Here is a 21,398-nt window from a genome sequence, read left to right as displayed (position 1 = left end):
GACCCTTGGGTTAGCAGTCAAGCTCTTTAACCACAGCGCCACCAGGGCCATTAGAGAGATGCAAATCAAAACTACAAGATACCATCTCAACCCTGCAAAAATGGCAATGATTGAAAAAAAACAAAAACCACAAATGCTGGAGAGGTTGTGGGGAGACTGGAACTCTTATACACTGCTGGTGGGATTGTAAAATGGTATAACCGCTATGGAAAATGGCATGGCCCTTCCACAAAAAGCTACAAATAGAAATACCATATGATCCAGCAATTCCACTCATAAGTGTATATCCTAGAGAAATAACAGCAACAACACATTGACATATGCACACCCATGTTCACTGCAGCATTACTCGCAATAGCAAAAAGATGGAAAACAACCTACGTGTCTATCAACGGATGAATGGATAAACAAAATGTGGTACATACATACAATGGAATACCAGACAATGATAAAGAATAATGATGTGTCCACCAAACATCTTATGACATGGCTCAATCTGGAGGACATTATGCTGAGTGAAGTAAGTCAATCACAAAAGGACAAATATTGTATGATACCACTTTTATACAAAGTCAAGAATAGGTTGATATTCAGAAAGCAACGTTCTTTGATGGTTACCAGGGATGGGAGGGGAAAGGAAGAAGAATCACTCACTACACTGTAAACCCACTATAGACACGTGTCAATTCTGGTGAAGGATAAGGCAATACACAATATGGGGGAAGCCAGCACAACATGCCCAAGGTAACTGAAGACACTGAGAGGTACATAAGAATAAAGGACAACTACAGTAAATGCTGTGACATATATAGCTCTGCAACAGTAATAACAATCAAACTTTGTGAGTGGTTACATAGGTAGGCATGTATGCTCTATAGGTGTGAGAGGGAGTATGGGAGTACACACATATGCACATATAGGTATAGTTGTGGGCATTTGTATGTGTATTTCTACATGCTATATATATATTCATATATATAATAGAGCACATAGGGGGCACAGTTATGGAAACCTCCTACAGATACATCCAAATACCTTGTGGGACAGAGTTACTGGGTTTGAAGGCTAAGGACCATAGTCTTGGGGGACATCCAGGTCAACTGGCATAATATAGTTCATAAAGATAATGTTCTACATCCTAGTGTGGCGAGTATCATCTGGGGTCTTAAAAGCTTTCTAGCAGCCATCTAAGTTGCAGCCATTGGTCTCCTGTGCTCTGAAGTAAAGGAGGGTGAAGGAAACCAAAGACTCAAAGAAACGATTAGTCCATGGGGCTAATGGCCCACACAAACCACAGGCTCCTCTAGCCTGAGATCAGAAGAACTAAATGGTGCCCGGCTACCACTACGGACAGCTCTGACCAGGGACACAATAGAAGGTCCCAGTCAGAATGGGAGAAAAATGTGAAAAAAAACCCTCAAATTCATAAAAAAGACCAGACTTACTGGACTGATAGAAACTGGAGGAACCCCCGAGACTATGTCCTAAGATACCCTTTTAATCTGGAACTAAAGCACTCCCAGAGGCCACTTTTCAGCCAAATAATAAATTGGCCTATAAATTAAACAATAACACCCACGAGCAATGTGCTTTTTAGAACTATCAACTATATGAGACCAAACAGGCAATATTTGTCCAAAAGTAAAGATAAGAAGGCAAGGAGGGGCAAGGAAACTGGAGAGATGGAAACAGAGAAGGCAGGGTAGAAATGGGGAGAGTGCTGACACACTGCAGGGATAGCAACCAATGTCATGGAACAATTTCTGTATAAATTGTTGAAAGGGAAACTAATATGCTATGTAAACTTCCACCTAAAACACAATAAAGTGTTCAAAAAAAGAATTATTGTATCAAATCAGACTTCTAGAATCACCATCTAGGGCCTCCCATCCAGAGAGAAAATTCTCATTCTATATTCTATGTAGAGCCCTGCCAACTTCACTCATGCCACACTTATGGTGCTTATAACATTTCTACTCCATAGTGCCATTACCTGGGATAGCTGTCACGGTAGATGAGGGTAGGTGCAAACAAGAAGTACAAGTACTGGCTGACTGTGGGTATTGGTACAGTGCCTGGAAAAAGAAATTATGCTTAGATAGAGGCTTTTTGATATCTCCCAGGAAAGCTAAAAGGGAAAATAAGGAAGTGTACAACAGCCAAGAGTAAGACTCCTTCCCTTTACTCCTGACATCCTAAAATGACTTCTATTATTCTTTTATCAACTGACTACACCAACCTCTCTAAACAAAGTCATTTCTATGACTTTGATAACTAAATGGTGAAGCAGCACTTCAAAAACACAGAGTTAGCACTCCTGGGTGTAAAGAAGCTATTAACATTTCCTAAAAATAATGCTAAGTCATAAGAGTCAAATGATCAATTTTCAAAAGTATTACAAAGGCAAAACAGGAATAATTAGGAAACAATGAGATAGTCTTTCAAATAAATATGGATCCTATATACTTAAAATCAAACATTAATCTCTACAGAATGTAGTAATGTGCCATACCAGTAAACTCCAAAGGATGAAATACCCTATCAAGAATCCTTTGACTGAATAAAATTACATACTTGATTTCTCCTTAGCTGAATCCAGTACCCGAGGCACATTCTCCCTGATAAATGAATGAGCCTTCATAACAAAACGAATCTACAAAAGGAGGTAAATAATAATGACTTTTTTTTTTTTATCATTGTCTTGTCTCCTATAAGCAACTTAGAACAGAATTAGATCATACTCATTCAAAAGAACTTTTTAATTTTGCACACAGTAACCCAAATTCACTCTTACGAATAAGGCAAATCAAAAAACTTTAAGGACAAGTTGTGACTCTAAATTATTTTCCATCTAACAGTATATGTGTTACACTATGTTACAAATTAAATTAAAAATCAGTTTAAATAAAGTCGGCTAAAATGGTCCTTTCCCTTAGACAAAGAAAGATTGAATCCTTCTCTATACGGTATTTTGACATCATACGTGCTCATAGTTGAGCTTTTATTCACTGAAATTAGTGTTTAAAATACTGCTCTTCACTTTTCTTCTATTTTACTAGTTTAGGTGATCTTATGTAAACACTCGAAATGTTAATTTCATTTAAAAAAAAAAAGCAATTGTAAGTTTTTAAAACTGTGACTAGCATTATAAAAAGCCAGTAAGTCAGAAAATTCTGAAGAGCGTAGAACAAATTAAAATAAATCCTTTGTTTAGATGGAAATCATTTTATGATAAAACAATGATTTGACACATCAAAAGCAGTTTTTAATTATATAAACATTTTTATAATTTAGATGATTTTAATAAAAAGTGTTCAAGATAAAATTTTAATTTATCCGAACAGTTAAGTATAACTTAAGAGGTGAGATAATCTAATTTAACATTTTAGTTTTACCAATAATGGAACAACAAACCAGATAAGACAATTTATCCAAGTTAATACAGGTAAAAATAACAGAATATTTCTATTATTGTTGTTGTTACCTTAACTAAGCATAGCATTGCTTCGGACAACACTCAAAACCTCACCTGTTCAAGTATAACAATGAACCGGGAAGCTGGTGGCAGTGTATATGCCAGTACAACATATGTGGGTCCAAAACCTAAGCCTCCAATCTGGAAGAACATGAAAAGAGAGCCATGGACAAGAGAACGGAGCACTGGGTGGGAACTCTTCCTGTATCCATTGGCCCAATGTTGAAAGAGGAAATAGGGAATTGAAAGTGTAGACAGGAACATGGTCCACCAGGTCCAAACAACAATAGGAAATTTGCCAAAAGCATAGGACAGGAGACTGAACTCAAGCACCAGCCTGGAGAGGAAAAGCAGAGAGAAAGAACACAGAAGTGAATTTTTGATACAACTGAGTTCATAGACCTAAAACTTTTAACCTTAGGAAACATTACAACATTAAGTCATAGCTGTTACAATGCTTAACTCATAAGGTCTAGCCTTCTGCTTCACAATACATCTCAACAACAAATCTTCCTAAAAGCCCTAAGACTTTTAACTTCTCAAAGATTTGATGCTTACATTAATTAAATTCTTTAAACTCTATAATAATCTATAATAAATTTCTATAAAATAATCTATAATAAAATTAACACTGAAAGTATTTAAATAGCAATCACTTTTATGTACGAAAGGTGATTTTTTTAAAGAAGGAAATAGGTGTAAGAGTCAAAAATCTATTAATATACAATTACACCATTATCTCAAAATTTACTTTTCTAACAAAGCACTTAATTTATGATTACCATAGACTGTCTTTTTTAAAGTAACAATCTGATTTTTACATTAAAAGAATTAAACGTCATGTTTTTCAAACCTTAAATTCCAGTAAGCTATTTTTATTTATTTTTAGTAACTTAATCTTAATGCATCCCATAGTAGAAAAAGTAATATATCATATATACAACATTCTCCCATTTGGAAAAATTATCTAGAAACTACTACTGAAATAGACCATTTTAAAAATAAAAAGTAATGAAACTCCTAATTTTCATTTTGGTTATACTTTTCAGAAGGAATATCACCCTCAATCAGCTGCTCAGGGATTTCCTAGAGCAAATTTAACCAAATTACCCTTTAATAAAATTTAAAGACAGTGAAAACTCTCAATATCTCTCACATCAACTAACCAAGATACCCTTTTTGTTTGTTGTCTTACCTCCCTTCATCAATGTAATCTACTACCAGTGTGCTGAGGATAAAGATAATAAGGAGGGCAATAAACATGTGGTAAATCGTTCTGATGTGGTCCACCTCAAACAGCTCACTGTAAAGGTGGTTCAAAAGAATAAAATTAATAATCTATATTTAACTTAAAAATATGTTAAAAGACTTTTCTCTAAAGCAGTTCAGAAGATGCTTACTCCCCCCTCCATAAATATGTCAAAAACAAACAGTAATCACACCTTATACACTAAACCTTTAGTACACCAGACATTAAATGACATGGCCAAGATAAAAAAATGAATAGAAGAGCTCAAGACAAAGCTCTTTCCAAGAAAATGATACTGTCTCTTAGAATAAAACATGGATACAAAGCTCTTATAAACTGATGATTTATCTGCATTCTTGAGGACCTACCAGGAAGGATTGTTTTCTAGGTAAGCAAAAAGGCCACTGAAAGCAGGAAACAGAGAAACTACTGCAAATGCTAAAAAGACCTTAAAAAAAGTACAATGCTTACATTCTATCTCTTACACTTAATTCAACCAATATATATTAAAACCCATTGCTGTTGAGCCGATTCCAACTCATAGCAACCCACAGGACAGAGTAGAACTGTCCCATAGGGTTTCCAAGGAACAGTTGGTGGATTCAAATTGCCCAGCTTTTGGTTAGCAGCTGAGTTCTTAACCACTGCGCCATCGGGGCTCATAATTAGGTACCATCTATTTCCAAGATGTCAAGATTGATATAAGAGTTTCTATAATGATGATAATCATCTATAAAGGTTAACTATTTACCAATTATTTTTTACTCTATCCTTTTTTTTTTATTTTATTAAAACTGAGTTACTTTTCTTTCAGAGTACAGCAATGGCTTTCCCTAAATATCTTTTGAATCTAACTAAAACAAGTTCTTAACCCTGTTTTTCACAAAGATGTATGCCAACTTTCTAAGTGACTTTTTAGGGAATCTAAAATACTATTAAATCTCTGCATTAGAAATCTTAAAATTCTAATAACCCATCTGAGGTACCGAAAATGTGTCCTATTTCCTTGGTTAACTTTTTTTAAACTAAAGTATGATTTTAATTTTTCTTGGTACAATTTGTTTTTTGTACAATTCTATCATTAAACTCTTAGTTACAATACTCAAAATTGTTTTATTTTCCCTTTTATGTGAAAAGCCTTACTGATTTTCTCCCCCAGATGTAAATTTTAAATCTCTTCAAACAACAGTATGGCAAAACACTGAAATGGAATTTTACGTTACATGTTTAGAAAACTCTGGCCTTCTCACAAAGGTTAAGTAGTACATATCAATTTTATTCATAGACAGTAAATTTTGGTAAGCATAAGATACAATTTGAAAGAAAAGGACATTGAGACACTTTTCACCAATCCAACTATTTCAAATAGCCTATTCTAATGAAGGTTTAAATTTCAGCAGTATCCAAGTAAATAAGTAAATAAATAATCTACTCAGAGAACATAAAGAAGAATTATTCATCACCTACTAAAAGTGCACTTTTAATTTTAAGCTCACACATGAGGGGCTCACAAATAATTTATATTTCCTAATATCACTTTCACAAAATCCACACTATCAGGGTTCTTAATTAAGTGTCTTGGAAAACTATCAAAGCTCTACACTGGCCAGCCAAAGAAGAGATGAGAAGGAAAAAAAAACTACATATCAAGAAGATGGCAACTCCAAAACTCTCTGGAGTGTTTATCCAATTAGAAAACTTTTGTTCTAGTGCTTTGGGTAACCAGATCTCTGTGGCACAACTTGAATTTAAGGGATAATCTTACTATTAACCCCTCCTTTGAAACTAGATACAGAACCAGATGATCAGAAAGAATGAACAGGGGACAGCACATGAACAAGATTTATCATAACTTCATGTTGAAACAGAACAAACTCACTAAACATTCAAAGATTCAGCAATGATTCTACATCAGAGTACTGGTTTTTTGTTTTTTTAATTAAAAAAAAAAATGAACAAAAGCAACTGAAATTACTCACTCTAAGAGAGATCGCCTTACAACAAAAAGCTTTCCTTTTTCTGGAGGTGCCCTCACATCTCTGGGAAGAGCAAAAATTAAAACAAAATGTAAGTACTTCAAGTATTATAAAAAAGTTTAAACCTATTTATAAGAGAAAGAGTATTACCAACTTCAGCAGCTAACACTGTCTTCTCTCTATGAACCAGGTACTCTGTGTTAAGGGTTTTATGTGTGTTACCTCTTTTCCTCCCTCTGAACAATGCTAAGAGGTAGGTACATGCATACCTGTTAAGTAGGGAAGAGGTATTAGGAACACCTAGTGGAAGAGGCACTTAAAGGGTCCCCCGAGCTCAGCGTTCCTCACTTCACACACTGACAACCACTTTTCTTCTCCTGACCATCCCCTGAGGCCATGATGTGCCTCCAGCCATACTTTATCCCAGTTCATATATTATTAGCAGTCTGTCTCCTAAAACTTCACTGATGTTAATGATACCCTTCATAATATCAAAGGACTTCTAAAATCTCTAACTGCCTCCTGATCTTAACCACTAGGTTGCCTCCAGTTACTGAAAACTTGCATTTTAACATCTAGTATGATTGTCTTCTTTGGGGGCTTTCTGCAGTACTGCTGGCACTCTCACTTGCACACTTCTGTCAGTTATTACTGGTCAAAACTGTTCTCCCAAACAGAAGAGACTGGCAGAGACCAAGAGGTATAAAACTGAGGGAAGCAGAGAATGGCAAAGTGGCACACATTAGCCTTTAATAGCCTTCCTTATACTGCTCTGGATGACTGACTGATGGAAAAATATGTAACAAGCACACTGTACTTTATTTCAAGTATGTAGGAAGTACAATAAAATGGCAGCATAATGACATGGTTAAAAGCATGGACTCCTTATCAGACCGGTGTTTGTGACTCCGGACAACATTAAATGGTTCTGTGCTTCGGTTTCCTAATTTCCAATATTCAAATAGTTACAGTACCTATCTCACAGGGTCACCTTTTGGTTTAAATGAGTTAACCCATAAAAAGCACTTAAGAATTTTCATAGGCAGCACTCAAAAAACATTGGCTCAAATATTATTATGAATCAACACCGTCTTAAGTGAGGTATGCACGTTTGTTATAATCCACATTTTGAAATGAGGAAACTGACACTTCAAGTGGTTAAATAACTTGCCCAATGCAAAACACAGCCAATAAAAAGTGGTGCCGGGGTGTTAAGCTCAGGCATTCTTACTTAAGAGCCTACCATCATACCACTGGACTATACTAGACGATTACATTAAAAGAAATAATATGCATACTTACTTAGCTCTGTAGTTGTTTTTCTCTCCTTCAAGAACGGAAAAAGATGTGAGAGCACACCCACCATTGTCTAATGACGTTGATTTTTCAATGAGATTGGTCACAAAATCATCGAAGTGACTCCCAACTTCCTTCATAAAAAATGGCTTCAATTGCTACCAAATTTCAAAACAAATAAAGAAAACGTTTAAGAGACTAAACCATGCTTGTGAGTCTTTAAAATTTTCGAAACAGCTCTCTTAAACAGAGCTGGATCAAAAGAAAGTCGTGCTAAGTGAGTGAGCTCACAAGAGTTAAAGCAGAAAACTGGTTTCTATAGGGGATCTGAGGTTTCAGAAACGGCTACTGAAAAAGCAACACAGTAGATTTATACCCTTTTAAAAATGCATACCCTTTTAAGTATGAATCAAGACACCAAAGTGATCACCCACAAAGCAACAGAAGCCAAAGCAAACCAAACCCAGTGCCGTCAAGTCGATTCCGACTCATAGCGACCCTACAGGACAGAGTAGAACTGCCCCAAAGAGTTTCCAAGGAGCACCTGGCGGATTCAAGCTGCCAACCCTTTGGTTAGCAGCCGTAGCACTTAACCACTATGCCACCAAGGTAGCAACAGACGTGATAAAAATGGCAGACTATTCTTTTTTCTTCAAATTTCTATTTGAAAGAAAATAAACCAAAAGTCAGCATTATATAGCTATATAATGATCTCATTGTATAATTACATATAGACATAACTTTAAGTCCTCTTTCTTAAACAATCCCTCTACCCCACGTATCACTGTTTACATTTTACAGCAAGTCATTTCTATAGCATACCTACATTTATACAGTAAAATTTACTCCTACCTCCGTAGCTGTATTTTATCTAATCTTAAATAAAGATACATTTTTTCATAAGACAAAATTGTTAATACATTTAGGCCTAAGACCATTCTTAAAATCTTAAAACTTATACACCCACAGTATTTGAAAAGTATGAAACAGAAAAACATTTCTTCGGATTACAATAAGCCACCTACTGCAGATGCCCAAATTGTAAATTTGAGTATTTTAAAATTGGTAGGACTTACCAACATAAAGGAAAACAAAGTGTTAATTGCTAACTCTTCAAGAAAATAAGTGCTCTTTTTCTCTAAATTTTTTTTTTTTTAAGTTGGACTTAAAAGATCTGAAATAGCATTCTTCTAGGTTCTGTTACACCAAAAGAGTTGGAAAAGTCCTTTAGAAGTACAAAGTCTAAAGATACCAACATAACCAATGTAACTATATGAAGGCTTTTCAAACTTTGCTCTGTTCCTGAATGCCTACTGGGTCCTGGACAGTGAGAATATGCTATGGTCCCAGCTCTCACAGGAAAGCTGATGAAGTTGGAAAATAAAAGACATACACATATAAATAATACATAGCAGACTACCTAAGCACCACATGAGCTGTATAACTACCAATAAAGATTCCAAGAACACATTAAGAGTTTAGCAAACAAAGAAAGCAAGGGTGAGTTGACTGGAACTGGATTTTTTGAGCTGGGAGTTGGGCTGAAACCTCAAAGGATCAGCAGGACTTAGATCCCGTGAAAAGTGACAAGAAGAAATGAGAGATAATGTGATAAAAATCAGGGAGATAGAATGGTACAATGAATTTTAGCCAAAACAGAAGATGCAGGTTTTAGGGACAAAATATAGAGGGCTTATGTTCCCTGGAAGAAAAAAGGTTTTTAATAAAATTCTATTTTCATATTAAGGTTATGTTGTTGTTAGCTGCCACTGAGTTGGCCCCCAACTCATGGTGACTCCACACACAACGAGGTTGGACTGGGGTGGATTAACTAGAAGGCAAGGTATGCATGGGGTTAACTATGTTTACTTGCTAATCTGTAGTGCACAATTTAACATGGGTTTCCACAGTAATGTCAACAGAATGGGGTATAAGAGTCTTTGGAAGTTCTCTCATCTTTGGAACACTTTGATTCTCTAGTCAGAAGTGTTGCCCAATTGCAAACTGCATATTAAATAAACTTCAATTTCTATTATTGGCTTAATATGATTTTTATTTTAACAGCTCTTATATCAAATTCAAAGCAGGCTAGAGACCTCATAGTTTGTTAAGTGAGATAAGGCAGTAAGATAGTGAAAAAAAATCAGGAGAATGTAGTCATATTAGCCAAAAGAAGAAGATAAGATGTGACCAGGGTCAGGGAGAAGATACTAAGAAGGACAGCTGTAGTAGAGGCTGTTAGCTGTCAGCTTTATCATCCCCCACCCCTTTCTTTAATACTAGAACCCTAGATTTTTGCCCAGGCACATAACCACCCAGAAAAAATAAATAAATAAACTGGTACCTGTTCTTCACCCTTCTTCTTTCCCTACCTCGATTCTGCTGCTCGGAACTCAGATGAAACAGCTGGATCTCTAGAAGCCTATTTGGGCCATGATGAGAAAGAGAATCACTGCCTAGGAATGGTGAGGCAAAGAGCTGGAAGAGACCTGGGTGTCTGAAGGCCATGACAGCTCTGGACCTCCTATCTCTGGAGCTTATACATGAAAGGGAAATATACTTCTATCTCGTTCAAACCACTATTATTTTTGTATTTACCATTACAGCAAAACCTAATCTTAATAATAATCAAAGAATTTCTAGGCAGAAAATCCTTAGAGTTGTCTCTCCAGCAGTCTGACAATAAATCAGATAGATCAGCACTATCCAAAAACTTTTCTAGAAGGGGTTATTTGAACAAGCGACAAACCATGGAAAGACGCCCTAATTTGCAGCCATGTCATCTGATTCTTACTCAGTGCAGTCTGCTCACCTACTGGTTGGGCAATAAATAACATATGATATAGATGTGAAAAGCAGTACTTGAAATGCTATAAAGCAGCAAACAGTATGTTGCAATAAATAAGTATTCAAGAAGTACAGGAAATAATTTTTTTCTTATTTTCAATTTTTACATTGGCTATAACATTCCCTCTACAAAATCATGTACATTAGTGGAAAGAAGTTCTACAAATCTTAATAGTTAAGATACTCTCCCTATTCTTGGAAGTTTCCCCACATTTTCACTTTTCTCTGGAAATTGTCCTCAAAGTTGAGGACAGGCACCCAGAGGCCAGGCAAAGGCTGTACTATATCACCCTGCCCTTCTGACCAAAAGAAGTGACTCTGATTCTCTCTCCATTAATCTGAAATTCTGAGCTTTGAAACAGAGTGTCTGAAAAGAAATACCCAGCAAGATAGTTTCTGAACTCTTGCTACTAAAATCCCCTGTCTTTATCGTTCCCAAAGTCGAAGTGCTCAATTTCTCCCAGGGTTCTATGAGATAAACTATTATCAAATACACTCCCTTTATGCTTAAGTACCCAAAGTAGGATTCCGTTACTGACAACCAAAAGAGTCCATTTAACCTACAGAAAGTTAAAACAAAGCTAATTTAGTTAGCTGGGACTTAATCATTTGAATCTCCCTTGAACTATGCCAAGATCTTCTGATGTCTTGTTACAACACAGTTCTAAGGATTTCAAAAGGTCATGACTCAGAATTACGCAATTTTGTAAGGCCCTGCTAGCACCAAATCAAAAGTAAGTACTTAAAACTTTTTTATGACAGCACTTTAGACCTGGAAGTGACCTTAAGAGATTCACTCAGTTCCACCCACTAATGTCACTACTTACTTCAGTCTTGCTGACCTTCATATTTAGGGCAGGCTCAATACTTGACAACCTTCTTCACATCTCTCTTTAATACGAGCTCCCCTATCTACAAATCTAAAATTTTATGGACACTTCTTTACCAGATTCAGCAAATAAAAATACAGGACACCCAGTAAAATTTGAACTTCAGATAAACAATGAATGTTTTCAGTCTAGCATCTCTTAAATATTACATGAAGACTAAAGAACTATTTGTTGTTTATCTGAACTTCAAATTTAACCTGGAATGCTGTTTTTCATCTGATAACTCTAGCTCTGTGGAATACAACCAGCTACCCAATAGCATCTATAGACTACTCGTTCCTTTTACAATAGAAAATAGTGAACTAGAAGTAAATATTTAAGTTGGCAACACAACTGTGATAAAAACTGTACAGAGGAAGGGGACCTTGGAAATAGCTAGTCCAATGTTCTCACTTTCAAGGTCAAGGGAAGACTGCCCAATGAAGATGAGTAATGTCTGGGGTGAGCATGATACCAAGTTACAAATTGCTAGAGAGGCTCGAGATCTTCACCTGTTTGAAAGACATAACACACAAAAGAAAAGAGATTTGTTTGTGGAAGACCAAGAAAACTGCATGACTCTGAATATGTTTATAAACCTGTTAATGCAATCATTTTATGATAGTAAGTGTCAACCTATCAAGCAAAACACAACAATAAAATGTAACCAGAGACTTCTCTTGTAAATGGGATAATCCAAGGAAATTATGTACAATTACGTATATAAAGCACCTAGTACAAGTCTAAATGTAATTCCCTTCTCTGCCCATTTTCTCGGTCTAGAACTAAAACATTCTAATCGCTTCCTATCTGCTCTCATTGTCTCCAGACTGTAAGTTATCCTGAACTTTGACATCCAAATAGCATTCCTAATATACCTTGCTCAAAAACAATGGCAAAATGTTCAAGCTCAGTAAAGATCAAATGATTGCCCATTAAAACATTTTGACTTTTAAGTCAAATCACCTATAAGTTCACCAGATAAAATTTGGTGATCATTCAGAACAAAGCACTGTCTAATAAATACAGGGTATACACTCAGGGATACAGAATAGGGAGGACATCATTTCAAGCTGGGGTGTTTACAAAATTGTACAAGCAGCATTTGAGCTAGGAGATGAGTATATATAATATTTTCACTGGTTAAGTAGGAAGTGAAAAGAAATTTCAGGTAGAGAGAGCTGCTTGAACAAAGGAATGAAGGTAGGAAAAAATGCTTTATAATCTATCCCCAACTGTCCAACCTTATCTTTCTTTTCAATATGCCCCAACGGGAACACTAAACTCGACTAAGTGCCATTTCCAAGATATAGTGTCTAAGTTTTCTACCTCCATACCTTTGTCAAACCATTCTCTTCCTTAACATCAGGGAACAACTCTTGTACAACTCTGCAGCCCTTCTATCATTTGTACAATACAATTTAATAAATAATACTAGTTAAACAAATGTCTGCCTTTTCCTCAGTTTCTTTTCCCTTAATTCTCTTAATTTCTTTCTTCTCTCCTTTTAATCCTCCTGACTGACCAAACTAAAGAATTGAATCTACCTACCTATAGCTAACTGATGAATATATAAAGCAGGTGAGAACGTTCTCTCAAAAAAAAAAAAAAACCTTCTAAATTTATATCCCTGAAACACTTCCTCCATTCCTACTCTTCTTCTTCCTACACTCCCTTTCCCCTCTTTGGATTTTTAATTCTGCATATATAAACGTTCCCCTCCCACTTTAGATTTTTTAAATACACAGCAATGATTGCATGGAGAGACTGCCCCTTCACCTATTTGAAACTCTTCATTCACAAATAATGCCTAGGTCTAGAGGAATAAGAAAGGTCAAAAACACTCCAGTAAGCCATAAAAGCACAGATTTTTAAAAAATTTATTTTACTTGTTGCTGAGAATGTAGATAGCTGCATACACACCAATTCAACAATTTCTACATGTACAATTCATTGACACTGATTACATTCAAACTACCCAACCGTTCTCACCCTACTTTTCTGAGTTGTTCCTCGCCCATTAACATAAACTCACTGCCCCCTCAGTTTCCCATCTAATCTTTCAGTTACTCTTGTCAATCTGTTCTCACATACTTAGTTCTTAAAAGAGCATAATGAGCGCTCAAGGCAGACATTCTATACTAATTAAGCTAAACCTTTTGTTTGATTTGAAGAAGACTTCAGGGGATATTTCTGGTTTAAGGTTTAAAGATTATTTCAGGGGCTCATCCAGCCTCCATGACTCCAGAAAGTCTGGAAATCATGAGAATTTGTTCTGCATTTTCCCCCTTTTGATCAGGATTCTTCTATTTATATAATCTCCTATCAAAACATTCAGTAATGGTAGCCGGGCACCATGGAATTCTCTAGTCTCATGGAAAAGAAGTTAGTTGTTCATGGAGGCAATTAGTCACACATTCCATTTCCTCCTCCTATTCCTAACTTCTTCCTCTGTTGCTCTCTGTTGCTCCATGCAAACAGAAACCAATTGTTGTACCCTGGATGGCTGCTTATAAGCTTTTAAGATCCCAGACACTACGCAACAAACTAGCAGGCAAAACAGAAGCACTAAACACGATATTAGGTCAATTAACTGGGATGTCCCATGAAACCATGACCCTAAATCTCCAAACCAAGAAACCAGATCCCATGAGGCATTTGATTGTATGTAAGCAGCCTAAGCAGCTGCTCTTTGTTGTTGTTGTAAATACAAAACAAAAATCTTTCATTTTAATCAGTAAGTTAGCAAGGCTGTGCCCTTAAAACAATCAATACATGTGCCTATATTTTAAACAGATTTTTCTTTTCTCAGCCAAAATTATAAACTATGCCTAAGATAACTGGAAGTTGCTTGATCAAGTCTTTAAACAGTCTCTAATAACAGAGAAACAAAATATTCACTGGAAAAGGCATTCACGGAAATGACCTCAATCATTGCAGCTTTAGAGATCACATGGGCAACCTAGTGGAATCACTGAAAAATAAATAAATAACAAGATTTAACACATGTTTAACTAACAGTCTGGACGGTTCCAAGTATAACAAATATACCTTTTGATACGACTTTTAAAAGGCAATACAGTAAGTGATTATATTATAGAAATCACAAATACACCTACAGGATGGAAGGTGGAAAAATGTGCTAACATTAAGCAAAGGAGCCCTCGTGGGGTAACGGTTAAGTGCTCAGCTACTAAGCGAAAGGTTGGCAGTTCGAACCCACCCCATGGTTCCACAGGATAAAGACCTGCTGATCTGTTCCTGGAAAGACTACAGCCTAGAAAACCCTTGTTGATGGTGCAGTTCTACTCTGCCACACAGGGTTGCTATGAGTTGCAACTGACAGCGTTAAGCAAATGGGTAATGAAATTACTAGTGACAGCACCATTCCTGGACTCAAAAGTGCTATATGTACCTCTGATAAAAGAGATGGAAGTGAAAATGATATGCCCCAGGCCTTGGAAGGCAACTGAAAAGCCAGCTGTGATAGTAACAAAGACAATGACACCAAAGTGCACGTAAATAATCCGGCATGCATTTTTTTATGAATGTGATTAGAAAAATATTTCTCAATTAAAATTACTCTATATAAATGCATATATACACATATACATAGTAAATAATTTTTTTAAGGGCTATTTCATCTATATCACTGCGAGTTTATATAATTAAGTTCGCCAGTAAATTTTAAAAGTGATTTTCTCACTGGGAAAACAGGAGATTCTCTTGGATCTGAGGTCAGTTTATATTCAGGCACACACAGTATCAGATCATAATTTTAAAAAACAAAACAAAGTGTTCTTTGTCCTTCAGAATTTCCTGAGGGCACTGCTGAATTCTAGCTTGTAGAACTGTTTGCCTCACTTGAAATTACTCTATGCTGTTTTATTGTCTGAGTTGGTATTTCTTCTACTTTCCTGTCAGTGAATCAATCTGCTAGGTTCAGATTCAACATTTATTGGAGGTCATTATTTACTATGACCCAGGATAACTGCTTTCATAAAGCACTCATGCAGACATTCAACTGTACCAGCTTTTAACATGGTTCCTTGTAACAGCCAGAAGAGGACAGCGATGGGAGGAGGAGGGGGAGAAGGGATAAAAGAAAATTCTCATGTAGGATAGATGCCACCGTGGCAGACCTTGTTTTCCCTATTCTACAGCAAGATAATGTCAACTGATAAGAATTTTAGTAATTCTTTCAGCTAAATTGCATCAAGAATGTTACTGAACACAACTATTTATCCTAAAGCTACTTTTTTGTTCCTAAAAGAGTCACTTACCTCTGCCTCTACTGTCAATTGTATCTTCTTTGATATTAACTGATTTATATCAAGCTGACCTAAGGGAAGAAAAAGAAATATGACTTTTAAATTAATAAACAGTATTGCTAGTAACTATATCTAAATCTGAAAGTTGAAAATCAAACAAGCAAATATAGAGTTGACTGCATAAACCATGGAGCCCTGGTGGCACAGTGGTTAAGAGCTCAGCTGCTAACCCAAAGGTCAACAGTTTCAATCCACTAGCCACTGCTTGGATCCTATGGGGCAGTTCTGCTCTGTCCTATAGGGTCGCTATGAGTCAGAATTGACTCAATGACAACAGGTTTGGTTTTTGGTTTTATATAACCTATGGTGCAACCAAAAGCATGATGCACCTATTAAAATGATGCATGAGCAATATAAATAGAAGGAAATTTGTACATGAAAATTTTAATAGAAAATAACAGATACTGTAAGTTCATACGTTAATTACAAACACTGATATGATGGTCCAGATCCTTCCAATTCTGACAGTATGGAAAATCAGATGTCCTGAACGGACCCTCCACCTGAGACTACTAAAATGCGAGGTAAAATATCAAATACTAATTAAAAAAAATAAAAAAACTTATTACTAAGCTAGTATAATTCAGCATAGGCAAAAAATAAAATGAAACAGGAACCCTCAGGGATCTCCAAGAAATTTAAGGATTTCTGCCCAACTCTAGAAACTTTAAGCTTCTACACTGACAGCAACACAGGGTAGAGAGAACAAGATGGCCTGCCCAAGATGGGAAGTCTAACAGGACAACTGTGCATAAAGCTGAGAACCCAAGCGTCTACATCCTCACCGTACAAGACAGAAACCCACAACAGAAAGGAGTAGCAAGGAAACATGTCTGTCTCTACTGTGATGTTGTGTAGACAAAGAAAAAAATTTCACTGAGAGCTCATTACTCAAAATCAACCCTCACTAAAGTCTGCAATCTAAATTAACACTATTTGTATAGTGTGAAAAACCTCAAGAGGTGACTAAATCAAAAGCAAAGAAGTTTTCTGAATAAACTGAATGTTTTGAAGGCCAGCGTACCAGGGGCAGGGGTTTGGGGACCATGGTTTCAGGGGATATCTCAGTCAATTGGCTTAATAAAATCTACTAAGAAAACATTCTGCATCCCACTTTGGAGAGTGGCGTCTGGGGTCTTAAATGCTAGCAAGCAGATATCTAAGATGCATCAATTGGTCTCAACCCACCTGGAGCAAAGGATAATGCAGAACACCAAGGACACAAGTAATTATGAACCCAAGAGACAGAAAGGGCCACATGAACCAGAGACTACATCAGCCTGAGACCAGAAGAACTACATGGTGACCAACTACAACCAATGGCTGCCCTGACAGAGAACACAACAGAGAACCCCTGAGGGAGCAGAAGAGCAGTGGGATACAGACCCCAAATTCTCATAATGGTCTGACTGAGACTAGAAGGACTCTGGTGGTCATGGCCCCCAGACCTTCTGTTAGGAAGACAGGAACCACTCCCAAAGCCAACTCTTCAGACAGGGATTGGACTGGACTATGGGATAGAAAAAGACGCTGGTAAAGAATTAGCTTCTTGGATCACATAGATACTTGAGACTATGTTGGCATCTTCTATCTGAAGGGGAAACGAGAGTGCAGAGAGGGTCAGAAGCTGGTGGAATGGACACGAAAAGAGGGAGGAGGCTGTCTCATTAGGGGGAGAGCAATTAGGAGTATATAGCAAAGTGTATATAAATTTTTATATGAGAGACTGACTTGATTTGTAAATTTTCACTTAAAGCACAATTAAAAAAAAAAAAAAAAAAACCTCCAGAGGTGAATTTATGTTAAGGCAATCCCAATAAATGTCAGTTAACAATCACAGTGTGTACGTATGTTTTGCACAGAATGAAATGGAGAGCTGAAAAAGTAACGAAGTGTATAAAATATAAGATCACAACTTCTAGTTTGCTGTCATTGTCTCCGCAATCAATAAACTATGATAAAGTAACTATATGATTTTGGTAGTATATTTTTTAAAATCAGGGTTCCTTTTTAAAATGAGAACTTTTATTTTCTCACCTCTTCTACTTGGTGAAATTGTGTATTTTTATTTCAGTATCAACAATCGCTATTGTATATTTTGCCTAACGAGGGTATGAACAAACCTCATCTTTATAAGGACATTGAAATTTCTAAGGAAAAAGTGATTTCCCAGAAATAGGAGACTATTCACTTTGCCAGAATGAACCTTTAGGGAGATAGCTGGGTTAGTTTAAGGTTAGTAACACTCCCTTATTTTAAAAGTAATCTTCACTATGGAAAATTCATCCCCACCTCCCCCCCAAAAAAGTCACAGAAAATCCCCCATCATCCTATGATGTTGACAACTAATGTTAATATTTTCGTTAGTATCATTTGTTCCTTTATTTTGGTAAACAAACATGTTTTAATAAAAATGGGTTTGCTTATACATACTGTTTTGTAACTTTTTTTTTTTTTACTTTATCTCTTATGAGCATCTTTCTGTGTCATTACATCTTTTTCTACTTCATTTTTATTGGATTATATTGTTTTTATGCTCTAACTACAGATCAATCCTCTATTGTACATTTATTTAGACTACATCTTTTCACACGCTTCACTTGAGAGGGTTTAAAAAAAAAAAAAGGCATGGAGAACGGAGAGTGGAAAAGGTCCAAAATGCATCTGATCAGAGTCCTATAAGAAGGGATACTATTTGAATAATGGCTGAGAATTTTCCAGAATTGTTGAAAGACACCAACCCTCACTTAAAGGCCAAAGAATCCCAAACAGGAGAAACAAAAATCTGCACTTAGCTATATCATAGTGAAACTATGTAACACAGAGGTTTTAAAAAAAAAAAAAATCTCTTAAGCACCAGAAAGAAAATACCACCTAAGAAAGAACTGCAATTACCATGAATGCCTGACTTATCGACAAAGCCAGAAGATAGTAAAATAGTATCTGTAAGTGTTGATAGGGATAGTGGCAGAGTTTGAGTGGGAAGGAGCCTAGAGGTCCCTACCATGAAAAGCCTTGTGTACCATAACAAGAGCTTTGGGGAAACTAATACTTTCTGTACACATGGGGTTGCCATGAGTTGGAATCAACTAACAACAAAACCAAGCTAATGGCAGTGAGAATGGATAAGAGAAATCAATTTTGAAGATAACCACAATTTGGTAACCGATTAGGTAAGACATATGAGGATAAGACAAATATTCACTTGGTTTTTCTATGAATTGTAAGAATATACTTTTTATCTTAGTTCTCTATGGTCTATGACCAGAGTTTCATAAATAAGCCATTTATTTCATAAATAAATGAATATAAAATCTTCTTCCTTTCAACTAATTCAGTTACCACAGTGGTGGGGAAGTGGATGGGGAGGAAGACATTTTAAAAGATTAAGTCTCACGATTTTTATACCACTTCCAAAGGGAATCTTTCATTACATAAACAACATGACAACCATCGCTGCAAACTAGCTTAGATGAGAGGCAGGGTTGGGGAATAAGGAGAGAGTTTTTGCTCACACTCAGACTAGAACCTATGAACATCTCTTGAAAATGACATTAAAGTTACATAAATGAAATATATATATATATTTTTTTATATATACACAAATATATGAAAATTCATTTTTCACCTTAAAAATAACTCTTCATACAATATTCAAAAGAAAGTATTTACATTCTTGCTACCTAAATTTTTTTTTAATTAGCACAAAAGCTAAAAAAATACTGCCCTAAAAGTTAACATCCAATGCTTTAAAAAACTATGTACAAACAACCACACAAGTCAACTCAAGGCTTCTAAATTTCTAAAACACTGACCCTGAAACAGTGATAAACCAGAACTGAAGGTCATGCCATTTCTGAAATATTTGCCTAGGTCTACTACTATCACTGGCTGTTAAAAATAGGAGACAATTTTTTTTAACTGAAATATTAAGTTTACATTAAGTTATATAGCACATCTTGATTCCAACTATTAAAGAACCCAACACTAAGTCCTAAAGGAAAGCTACTCAAGATTTTTTTTCCCCCTAATTCTGGTGTCCAAGAAATCAGGCTTCTAACATTTGTCTCCATGAATAAAAGCTACCTAACACTTGTAAAGTCTACTACAGTAATATCTCAGTTAACTGGAATATTTAAATTTTACTCCTTATTCCTAGAACTGTCAAAAATATTTTAACTAGTTTTGATAAAGATCTTCATAAAATTATTACATGATTTAAACCACAAAAACCAAACCCATTACCGTTAAGTCAATTTAGACTTACAGGAACCCTACAGGACAGAGTAGAACTGTGCCACAGGGTTTCCAAAGCTATAATCTTTAAGGGAGCAGACTGCTATATCTTTCTCCTGTGGAGCAGCCAGTAGGATCAAACCGCCAACCCTTCAGTTAGGAGTCGAGTGTTAACCATTGTGCCCTAAAAAACAGAGACTTTACCCTACATAACTTTAATACAACTAAGAGTGACCATTTATTGTACTGCACTCTTATAGTGATGCCTTTAACACAAACTGAAATGCAGAAAACAGTCAAGTCCCAGGGAGTGCTGACATTCTTGCTGGGCTACTTCTTCATTTCTTTTTACCAGTCAGCTTCCTGTAACAATCCACGCTTCTACCACACCATATCTACTGCCAGTGTGACCCAGAAGAAAAAGAGGAACAAGTTCGTTAAATTGGTAACTCCTTTATTCATTCACTTTATATGTTCATTTATTAAATAAATGCCCGCTGAGGACACAATATGTTCAGGGAATGGATTCCAACCCTTCCTTGGGGCTCTCTGAAGAAAAATACACAAACACTGATCATCACAATACACAGAACAGCTGTGGGAACATGGGCGTGGAGAGTTTTTAGAGAAGAAGTCAATATCTGAGCTGAGCCACAAATGACAAAGAGAAATCATGGTAAAGAGCTGTTGGAAGGATTATTTCAAGCAGAGGAAATAATATAGATTTGAAAAGACTTGGATTTTCTGGGCCTTGAATCTGAGTCAAATGCCTCCAAATACCAATACTCTTTGCTTTACAATACTATATTTACATAATCAACAGGCTTTTTGCCTAAGGGCTGTATTTACCTACTTACTTTTCAGGTTACGGGTTGCATTCTAGGAGCCCCGGGTAGCGCTAGCCAAAAAATTGGCTGTTCAAACCCAAGTAGTGGCTCTCCAGAAGAAGTGGCGATCTAAGTATAAAGATTACAGCCAAGAAGACCCTATGGGGTAGTTTTACTCTGTCACATGGGATCACTATAAATTGGAATCAACTCATACATTCTCCACCAGTGCTGTCCAACAGAAATATAATACAAACCACATGCATAATTTTAAATTTGCTAGGAGTCACAT

At 36.1% G+C, this 21,398-nt stretch overlaps 1 protein-coding gene across 1 annotated transcript in view; it reads right to left on the bottom strand.

Moving 5' to 3' along the window:
- SOAT1 (sterol O-acyltransferase 1) overlaps positions 1-21,398 on the bottom strand; it is a 76,611-nt gene that overhangs the window by 19,680 nt on the left and 35,533 nt on the right. Inside the window, exons 3-9 of the mRNA XM_049868437.1 lie at positions 15,996-16,054; positions 8,003-8,154; positions 6,704-6,763; positions 4,671-4,778; positions 3,530-3,812; positions 2,575-2,653; positions 1,994-2,075 (exon numbers count right to left, since the gene is read on the bottom strand). Of these exons, the coding sequence (XP_049724394.1) occupies positions 1,994-2,075; positions 2,575-2,653; positions 3,530-3,812; positions 4,671-4,778; positions 6,704-6,763; positions 8,003-8,154; positions 15,996-16,054 (823 nt within the window). The remainder of the gene's footprint in view (positions 1-1,993; positions 2,076-2,574; positions 2,654-3,529; positions 3,813-4,670; positions 4,779-6,703; positions 6,764-8,002; positions 8,155-15,995; positions 16,055-21,398) is intronic.

This window comes from Elephas maximus, chromosome 24, assembly GCF_024166365.1.
Source record: "Elephas maximus indicus isolate mEleMax1 chromosome 24, mEleMax1 primary haplotype, whole genome shotgun sequence".
NCBI classification, from domain to species: domain Eukaryota; kingdom Metazoa; phylum Chordata; class Mammalia; order Proboscidea; family Elephantidae; genus Elephas; species Elephas maximus.
The sequence above is the reverse complement of the archived record's forward strand: the minus strand, read 5'-3'. Positions and strand labels throughout refer to the sequence as shown.